The sequence below is a fragment of the Salvia hispanica genome, chromosome 5, assembly GCF_029641045.1.
Source record: "Salvia hispanica isolate PSC_SH4W2 chromosome 5, Shi_PSC_v1, whole genome shotgun sequence".
Taxonomy (NCBI): Eukaryota; Viridiplantae; Streptophyta; class Magnoliopsida; order Lamiales; family Lamiaceae; genus Salvia; species Salvia hispanica.
This window is the reverse complement of record NC_142696.1, coordinates 26,633,703-26,643,920: the sequence shown is the minus strand read 5'-3', so window position 1 is coordinate 26,643,920 and position 10,218 is coordinate 26,633,703. Positions and strand designations below refer to the sequence as shown.

At 44.0% G+C, this 10,218-nt stretch overlaps 1 protein-coding gene across 1 annotated transcript; it reads right to left on the bottom strand.

Moving 5' to 3' along the window:
- Positions 1-4,235: 4,235 nt before the first annotated feature.
- On the bottom strand, positions 4,236-9,630 carry LOC125186050 (uncharacterized). Its single transcript, XM_089058499.1, has 2 exons — positions 6,612-9,630; positions 4,236-5,152 (listed from the first exon to the last, which is right to left on the bottom strand). The coding sequence occupies exons 1-2, from the start codon at positions 7,033-7,035 to the stop codon at positions 4,626-4,628; spliced, it is 951 nt and encodes a 316-aa protein (XP_088914625.1). The 5' UTR covers positions 7,036-9,630; the 3' UTR covers positions 4,236-4,625.
- Positions 9,631-10,218: the final 588 nt, after the last annotated feature.

Genomic DNA, 10,218 nt, shown 5'->3' with positions numbered 1-10,218 from the left:
CCAGTTGGATCAACACCCTAGTATTTGACAGTTGTACCCCCTTCAACCGATTATAAATGGATAACGGCATAACATTGATAGATGCTCCTAAATCGCACATTGCATGCTCGATTTTTACATCTCCAATTGTTATGGGTAGAGTAAACATACCTGGGTCGGCTCTCTTGGGTGGTAGTTTCTCCTGTACAATAGCTGACGCTATCCCTTCCACCATGATTTTTCCATCCTCCTAGGCCTTTCCGGCTATTAACTCCTTTATAAACTTCCCCAGAGGGGGCAGTCTCACGGCTTGGAGGAATGGTATTGTGACATCAGCTTTCCGAAGATTGACATGAAATCCACAGGGTTTTCTTTCCTCCTCTTCGTAACAAACCGATATGGAAACGGCTTCTCTCCCTTAGCCTCTTCAGTCAGCCTTGGTGGGCTTTCCTTTGGTGCCTCCTGGGGTCGAGGTCCCGATGCGGGTATTGCTCCTTCAGGTTGCTCGTTTCCAGGTTGTGTATTTCCCTCCTTTCCTTCCGCAGTAGGCTCCTCTTTCAGAAAAAACGGATCCTCCATCTGAGGCAGAGGCCTCTTGAGCTCTTCCGCTGAGACGGTGTCGCCCAACACCCTTGCTCCACTAGATTCCCCAATAGGGTTCTTGAGTTGAGGTCCATTATAGGCTGTTCCGGACCGCAGTGTAATCTTACTCACATTTGTCTTTTCAGGTACATGGACTGTAGATGGGAGTTTCCCTGAGTTCCCTTTCATTTCGCCCACCGAGTTAGCGAGATGGGCCAACTGCCTGTTCATCATATCCATATTTGCCCTATGCTCCTTCTGGGCGCTTTGCATCCCTTGCATTGTTTCATTACTGGACTGCAAGTCGCTTATAATGCTTTGCTGCGAAGCAAGCATCTCTCCCATCATGTCCTCCATAGACCTCCTCGACCTGTTTGGGTGATGGAATTGGGTCGAGCCCTGGTGCTGGTTATACTGGGGTGGTGGGTTTGACTGGTAGCCCGAGAAATTTTGTTGATTTTGGTTCTGTGGGTACTTGTTATACTGGGCAGGAGGGTTGTACTGGTCGTGGTTGTGCTGGTACTGATTTTGGTTTTGGTTGTGGCTGTTATGTTGAGGCCCTGGGTTAAATTGGTTCTGGTTTTGGTTCTGGTTGTTTCGCTGATGGGGTGGCACATAGGCAGGGTTCGGGTTCTGGTTTTGAGGGTTTTGGTTCTGAGGATGCTGGTTTCTTCCTACCCAGTTAGACTGGTAGTCAGGGTTCGTTGGGCCACGGTTGGGATTTTGGTTCGGGTGGGGGTTGGGTTGATTTTGAGCCTGATTTTGGTTCTGATTCTGATTTCCATCTCCCCATCGGAAGTTTTGGTGGTCCCTCCACGGTGCATCCCTCTGCCTTCCCAGAATCCAATTGCCGTTGGAATTATAGTATCCTGCGGCATTTGCTTGCTCCACATCTGGCGAGTTGTCCGGCTGATCATATGGTAGTTCTGGGGCCTCTTTGCCTCCAGTCGGAGAAGGTGGTGGAGTGTTCTGCTTGATTGCAGTCAGCAACTCCTTCTTTAATTCCTCTATCTTCAAATCCATCTGTTCCTCCTGGTCAGTAGCCGAAGCACTTGCTACCCTTTCTCTGCTGTACCCATCCCTTGCGTTGTCGTACGTCTTCTTCGCATTCAACAGCTTGCGTAACACCTTTTTGGCTTCACTGACTCTCAACTGAGTGAAATCGCCTCCGGATGATGAATTCGCCAGATCCTTTGTTTCCTTGTTCATCCCCTCATAGAAGGTGTGGTGCACCTCTATCTCCTTCATGAGATGGTTGGGGCATGACTCCAGAAGACTCATGTACTTCTCCCAGTACTCGCTTAGGGTTTCATCGTATTCTTGCCTTATGCACGATATTTTCCTCTTCAATGCACTTGTCTTTGAAGACGGGAAGAACTCAGCTAGGAAAACTGACTTGAAATCGGCCCATGTATTGATGGAGTCGGCTGGCAGGCGCATGAACCAGGTGTTGGCCTCTCCCTTTAGGACAAAAGGTAGGGCTTTCAGTCTGTAATCATCCTCGCTTGCTCCTGCTGGCCGCCTCTGCGCCTTACAGATTTAGCAGAACTCATTTAAGAATTCGTAGGGTCCCTCGTAACTCTTCCCACAGTACGTCGGTAGGATTGCAATAACGTGGGGTTTCACATCACAGGCGGTCTGGCCTGGGGTGACCACTATGGCTTGTGGAGGATCTCCGTCAGCGTGTACAGTAAGTGTTGCAAGCTCGGGATCGTCCTCACCTTGGTCAGCCATTCTCACTAGTGTTCTTACTGGTTGGGGTGGAAGCTCAGGGAGTTGGTACTCTAGATCTTCTTTCTCCTCGTCGCTGCTCGTGCCTAGGTCACACAGTGCTGTCGACAGGCCAGAACGACTGGTAACGAGTGTTGTACCTAGGGGAAGTATCCTTGGTCTCCACTGGCCAGGAGCTGAGCCACTTCTCATAAACTGAAAACAAAAAGAAAAGGAAAATTATAAACAGTACACCAAAAAGATCACACACAATAACAAGTATGAACGCCATCCATCCCCGGCAACGGCGCCATTTTGAAAGCCTGCAGGTTTTCTCTCGGTCAACGTATGTAATTGGGAGTGTATCCAACTGATCAGAAAGAGATTCCTGACCCAGCTGAGTCGTTGGTACGACAACCGGGACCTGATTTCAAACAAGTTTCCTCAACCCACTTCTACTAATTAGTATAGTGGAGGTAAGGGTCGAATCCCACAAGGATGGACACGTTCGGATAACTGCGGTGACTTTCCTGGGTATTTTTGGTTAGCTACCACGCTTGGGTTGAGAATTTACCTAGGCAAGAAATAAAGATGGTACTCTACTAACTAGTTGGCGTGAAAATAACAGGCATGTGGTTGTGTTCGTGAAAATAGGGGACAAAGTGTCACAGAGGTATACGAAAAGTAGACAGTTACTAAAAGGGGAAATTTAGACAACAAGGTATATCTGGTGGCTGGTTGGTTTTCTGACAAGTCTGAAAGGTACAACTGAAAAGTAGGGAACAAAAGTAAAAGTAACTTAAAAGTAAAGTGGTCCAAACTAAAGTTGATTTTGACGTTTTCTTCTTCACCAAGTATTAACAGAAATCATATGAACACAAACACCATAACTAAACTCAGATTCATAACTTCAAACTCAAGATCCAAATATTAAAATGCTCAAACTTAAAATGAACGGTGAAACTGCAGTTTACCTCTACTGACTAACATGCAAGTTGGTGATTATAATGCAGAACGAAAGACTCATGCACGAAAATTAGACTGAAACATAACTACAACCTCAGATCAACAACTCCAGAGAAGACAACGCTTAGAAATTAAAAGCAACGACTAGATCTAACTTTCCTAGGCAGAATGAAGCAAACTCGAACCAAAGAGACATTCGAAATAGAAATTTCATAACTAAAACGTTGGGATCTTCACCAAGTACTTCAAAAGGCAACAAAGATAAATGTTTGCACAGATCCAACGAAGAAAGCAAGTAAAGATTAAACTACAAAGCGAGTAACGATTGTTTTAGCCACTCCGGACGATGATACTGCAATACTACTACGGCAAACTGGCTGGAACGGTGGGATGATGACTACTCTGGTAGACTCTTGGACGTCAAGTGACCATAGCTGTGGCGAGGAACGAGGGATTGGATAATGCTGAAGGACTGATCTTCTAGAGAGAATTCTACTAAGTGTGTATGAGAACCGAGAACATGGAACTCCCAACCGAACTGAACTCCGCTTCTCTCTCCAAGTGGCTTCTTTTATAGGGAGGCTTGCCCTTGCTTTTAGGGTAGACTTCCTTCACGTTTTGACTTTTCTGCCCTTGTTAATGATCATCCCAGCTATCCTTCTTCTCCATCTCGAGCCTTTTCTCTGGCATGCATCCTAGTCAGTATTGCACCCTTCTAGCGCCCTTTTCACTTGCGTCACCTGAATCGTCTCCTACTAATTTGGATCCCTTAATCCTGCACACTTGAGCAACTGTTTTGCAGATAATACATGCATTTCGCGACATACTGACCAGTAACCAAGGCTTAGAATACGACATATCAAACTCACTAATGCGATGCCACAATCGTTGATAAGGATCCATGTATTTTATGATCCATTTCCCAAGGATTACCCATTTATGATGCTTGATCCAACTATTTTTGTGATGCTATTTTCAATTTATCAACACAAGACAAAAGATAATAGATGATCCAACCAACAAAAATTGAATCTAAACAAGAAAGGATGGAAGATTAGGAATGAAAAGCATGTGTATAATGATAAGATAAAAGAGCTACAACCATAGGACCTTAACCAAAAAGATAGAGACAACCCTAGGCAACTTTCAATAGCTCTATCACCCCTTGGCTCCACTACTCAATGGATACACCTCATTGATGCATACCTCTACTTGAATCAATCTATGGAATTGAAACAAGCAACCTTCAAGGAAGGAATTGGATACATTCCTCAAAGAGGAAAAACTCACTAGGGAGATAATTTCAATCATAATCTTATCTCAATCTAGAATGAAAAATGACACCAAAAGGTATTTATACTAAGGGCCCAAAATGTGGAAAAAGGCCCTCAAAAACTAAGTCTCGGGTGATTCACCCGGTCGGGTGAATTGCAGGGTGAAAAACACCCGCCCGGGTGTTCTCTCTGGACTCCCTCACCGGTTCTACGCAACTTCTGTAAAACCACCATAACTCCCTCATCCGGACTCCGATTGAGATGTGAAAGATACCCACGCGAAGCTATTTCCAAGACGAAAACGATGGTGGTAGTTTCATAGCTTTCGGATATCATCTCGATAGGACGGTTTCTGGTTGAATCCAGCTGTAGTTGAAATCCTTGACGCACGGCTTCCATGTTCGTATCATCCTCCCCTTCTTGGAAAGGATTTGTCCTCAAATCCAAGCCTTCTCTATTCCTCGCACCCTCGGGAGACCCTCTAGCTTTATTGAATCCTTGGCACGTCTTCACTCTCTTCCTTGGACCCCAATCAATCCATGGCTCACGTCGAGGTGAAAACACTTGATGTCTAGCACTCATGGTCATATCATTCTCCCCTTCTTGGAAAGGATTTCCCCTCAAATCCGGATTCCGCACACCTATGAAATGGAAAAAGAGTAAATCAAATATCAAAGTATGATGAAACGGATTAAGACCACTAACGGCTCTAAGAGACAATACTACACCAAAGACGTTGTATGGACCTCCAAATTCATGTTCCCTAAAGCTCAAGCCCAAGTCACAATAAATATGAGAACACAAATTAATGAATCCTCTCATGTACAAATCTCACCCATAAGGAATCAAGACAAACTCATCAAGATACCCTTCATACCAAAACTCAAACAATCTCACAATATAGGTATAAGATGTGGGTGCAAATAAACATATGCATTCCTTCATAATGTAGTCCCAAACAAAGCCATTAGATATGAAGTTCTTCACAAATAGACCATAAAACATCCCAACTCCATTGAATGGTTTGATGGACATGCAATAAAAGCAATCAACATGCCAAAACACACATGCCCTAAGCACCTTGTTTCTATTTGGTTTGACCATCCCCATACAAAGATGCTCAAACTCATGAACATCTTTACAAAAGATTTGGCATTCCCAACAAGACTAGGCATATATAAAAGAATGGATCCTCATATGGTGTATATTCAAAAGTAATCAAACAAGGTCTATTCACAAGATTCTCATTCTCAAGATTAAGCAACAAAAGATCATAAGGAACCATTGATACATCATTCTTGCTCACATGAGAAATACTCCACAAATTGACAATCCCATATTTAACACATTGAGTAGGTTCATCACAATTCACATCAAGTTTGCAAGAAGGTGTATCAACCAACAAACCAAGTTCATCAATATGGATTTCATCCCATTGCTCCATCAGATTATCAAAAATAAGGGAGCAATGTGTCCATAAACCTTCATGCACGTCATGGAGATAAAACACAACACCATGCATATGAAACTTGTAAAAAGCTACATCAAGTATTATGAGAAACTTGTCAAAATAAGCCCCACACAGTTGCCCCAACAATTTTAGACCACAACTATGGGAACAATGTATCCTTATGCCATTAAACACAACACGATCCACAAGAGACATATGAGTGGAAACATTCTTCACAAAACGACCATAGAACACTCCAATCCCATTGAAGGGTCTCACCATGTTACCATAAAGACATAGCAAATACCAAGCTCTAAAATCTTCAAAAATGTCACACTCTTTGGCCCTACTATCCCCAACAACGTACTCAAGAAACCCATAGTCAACAACAATTGAAAGCTTAGGTGTCTTAGCATCCAAAAGAAGCATTTCCACATTCATGCAAGAGTCCACAAGTGAAAGATCATGTCTACCATTGCTTGTATTTATCAAGAAAGGATCAACATATGATGCAAAGATAGGCTTAGGATTCAACAATTTAGACTCTCGATGCCACATAGCACACAAGTCAATAATGGTAAATCTATCAAAATAAATGGGCCTTTCTTCCAAGGGAGCATCACAAGGAGACAAGGATAGTGCAATTGAACCTTGGGCAAGGAGTTCACCCACTTGCCCTTGATCCTCTTTATCCTTCTCCGGGAGCATAGTTTCCAAGCCATGTGCAATTTCATGTTTCACTTCCATGTCTTCAATTAAATCTCCTACAAATTCATCAACACGAAAAGACATAGAAGAAGTGTTAGTGGGTAAGGGCTTATTTTCCTCACCAAGGGCAAGAGGCAAAGGATCATTTGGTGCCCACCCAAGGTTGGCCTTAGAATCTAACAAGCACCCTTTACTCCCTTGTGCTTTGATAGTTTTCTTTTCTCTCACCTCCACCACTCTCTCTTGACTTTTGCACCTCACACTCTTGTCTTTATCACGCTCTCTTGGCTTTTTAGACTCACTTTTACTCTCAAGCCTTTTCTCTCTCTCTCGTTCTTTTTCTCTACTAATTTGGTTTAAGCTCATCGAAGAGGAGACATTTCCATATACATCAAGAGGCTTATGTGAGAAATGGAAAGAAGAGGATGTAGTAAAATGACTTGATGAGTTACCTCTTTGGTTTGTATCAACACCACCATGTGGGTAGGTAGGCCTCAATTGAGCACTATATGGGTCTTCTTCTTTAATTGGCCTCTCAAACCTCTTATGGTTAACATGATCTCTCACCCTCCTAGAATGTCACTCTCCATGAGAAATGGAATCTCGTTTCACTCTACTTCCCCTCTCAAGTCCATCTTCATGGTACCTTGATTCATAGTCACCTCTATCATCATCATTCATTCCACACTCCTTGCCATCATACTTCCTATAGCCTCCATTGCCCCTCGACACTATATGTTCTATACCGGAAGCTTTGAGATGTAGATGGTCACTTTTAGGAGCGACGGATCTTGATGCACGGACCTCCTTTAAGGCTCCAACCAAGATGTTTTGATTGGATTTCCATCGGGTCTCGAACTCCTTCCTCCGGGCATCCATTCGGGCATCTCATTCTCTCATCTCTTGTTTGAGATCACGACTAAACTCTTCCATCATTTGGGACATCATGCTCACTAGATCCTCTTCGGGTTTGGAATTACTTGAACCCGCACCCTTCCCTACTTCCTCCTCATGGATGTCCCCCATCTTGTTAGATCGAGTAATAGGAGGCATCCAAGTTACCTACAAACACAAAGACAAAGACTAGGAACTAGCCTTAGAGATTAGTAAAATAAGGAAGAGAGATTTAAGAAGCTAACTCACCCCAATGTATTATCCCAACACCCCCCAAGTCACTCACCAATGTCACTCGGTAGGTTTAGAATATAGTGGGGCTAGTATCACACTTCGATCCAATTCCCACTCGTTGGCGCCCGGACAACTCAATCAAGGTATACACCTCAAGAACATATGGACACCAAGTAGTAAATACCAAAGTAATAATGATTAAACATATGAAAGCAAAGAAAACTAGGCCTAGAGCAAACACACACACTAAAGAACACAAGACATGGGATGAAGCTTTATGCTGAAATCTGGCGGATCTTTATGAATTTTTTTGGTATTGATCCCCGCGACAATTTGGATGAATTTTGGTGGATAGATTCCCAAACAAGTCTAGATCAAGGGAAAAATAGCCATATATAGTTAGATTTGATAATTTGATAGGTTTTGTATGATTTTCCCCAACTATGCCAAAACTGGGCAATGATGTTAATCTCCACAGTTAACTAGGCAAACGAAGGAATTTTTTGATGATATTTTGCAGGTAGCTAGGTCACATGACATAGATCATACACACCAAATTTCAGCTTAATCTAAGCATAATTGATAAATCCGATCATCCCAACAAAAACAGAGTCAAAACAAAGAACAAAAGGAAAAATAACTCAACCCAAAGCAACAATAGATCAAACACCTAGTGGGTACTAGGCTCTAGATACCAAATGATAAGGATCCATGTATTTTATGATCCATTTCCCAAGGATTACCCATTTATGATGTTTGATCTAACTATTTTTGTGATGCTATTTTCAATTTATCAACACAAGACAAAAGTTAATAGATGATCCAACCAACAAAAATTGAATCTAAACAAGAAAGGATGGAAGATTAGGAATGGAAAGCATGTATATAATGATGAGATAAAAGAGCTACAACCATAGGACCTTAACCAAAAAGATGGAGACAACCCTAGGCAACTTTCAATAGTTCTATCACCCCTTGGCTCCACTACTCAATGGATACACCCCATTGATGCATACCTCTACTTGAATCAATCTATGGAATTGAAACAAGCAACCTTCAAGGAAGGAATTGGATACATTCCTCAAAGAGGAAAAACTCACTAGGGAGATAACTTCAATCACAATCTTATCTCAATCTAGAATGAAAAATGACACCAAAACGTATTTATACTAAGGGCCCAAAATGTGGAAAAAGGCCCTCAAAAACTAAGTCTCGGGTGATTCACCCGGTCGGGTGAATTGCAGGGTGAAAAACACCCGCTCGGGTGTTCTCTCTGGACTCCCTCGCCGGTTCTGCGCGACTTCTGTAAAACCACCATAACTCCCTCAAATCGGACTCCGATTGAGATGTGCAAGATACCCACGCGAAGCTGTTTCCAAGACGAAGACGATGGTGGTAGTTTCATATCTTTCGAATATCATCTCGATAGGACGGTTTCTGGTTGAATCCAGCTGTAGTTGAAATCCTTGACGCACGGCTTCCATGTTCGTATCATCCTCCCCTTCTTGGAAAGGATTTGTCCTCAAATCCAAGCCTTCTCTATTCCTCGCATCCTCGGGAGACCCTCTAGCTTTATTGAATCCTTGGCACGTCTTCACTCTCTTCCTTGGACCCCAATCAATCCATGGCTCACGTCAGGTGAAAACACTTGATGTCTAGCACTCATGGTCATATCATTCGGTCAATATACTGGATCGCCCCGACATAGGGATCCTCGAATACACCGACCCAGGCCTTCGCAAGCGCAACATTTTCACACACGGTCCAGATCGACCTCTTCCCCTGCTCCTCCTCACTCTCCTCCTCCTCTGCCCCCGTTTGTGAGGAAGAGCTCGGGGTTTTGCCCTTGCCCCTACCCCCGCCCTGGCCTTGCCCTTGCCCTTGCCTTTGCCCCTACCCCTTGCAGCAGGCTCCGCCTCATCGGGAGTCTCACGGATCGGCGATAGCCCCAACTCCTGCCCCAACTCCTCAAAAGAGAGAGTCTCGATGCCGGCGTACTGAGTCTCCGGAACAGTACTAGGGGAATCATCGGACAACAAATCTATATATGGGCGATAGACAGATTCCCTAGGTGTCTGAGGGCTCCTGTGCTGCATCGTCTCACCCATCCCCGCCATATTTGGCGTCATACTCCCCATCTCCGAGGCCCCGGGCATCATCCCACCCACCCCCGCCATATTTGGCGTCATACCGCCCATCCCCGCTGCCCCGAGCATCATCCCACCCATCTGACTCATCCAACTGTACATATTGTAGAACATTTGGGGAGTAATCCCCGCCAACCCTGCCATTTGGGGATTCATCCCTCCCATTTGGGGATTCATCCCCGCATTAAAGTTTCCCTCCGTTCCGGCGGGAAACGTGGGTGTGTTTCCTCCGCTCGTGGTGGGGGAGTTCCTATTGTACTCCATTTATAGTAGA

Excerpts from the sequence above, each read along its gene's own strand:
- LOC125186050 (XM_089058499.1), bottom strand. The coding sequence starts at position 7,035 with ATGAGCTTAAACCAAATTAGTAGAGAAAAAGAACGAGAGAGAGAGAAA. Across the intron at positions 5,153-6,611 it reads GGGTGAACTCCTTGCCCAAG|GTGTGCGGAATCCGGATTTG; the intron begins GTTCAATTGCAC and ends TCCATTTCATAG.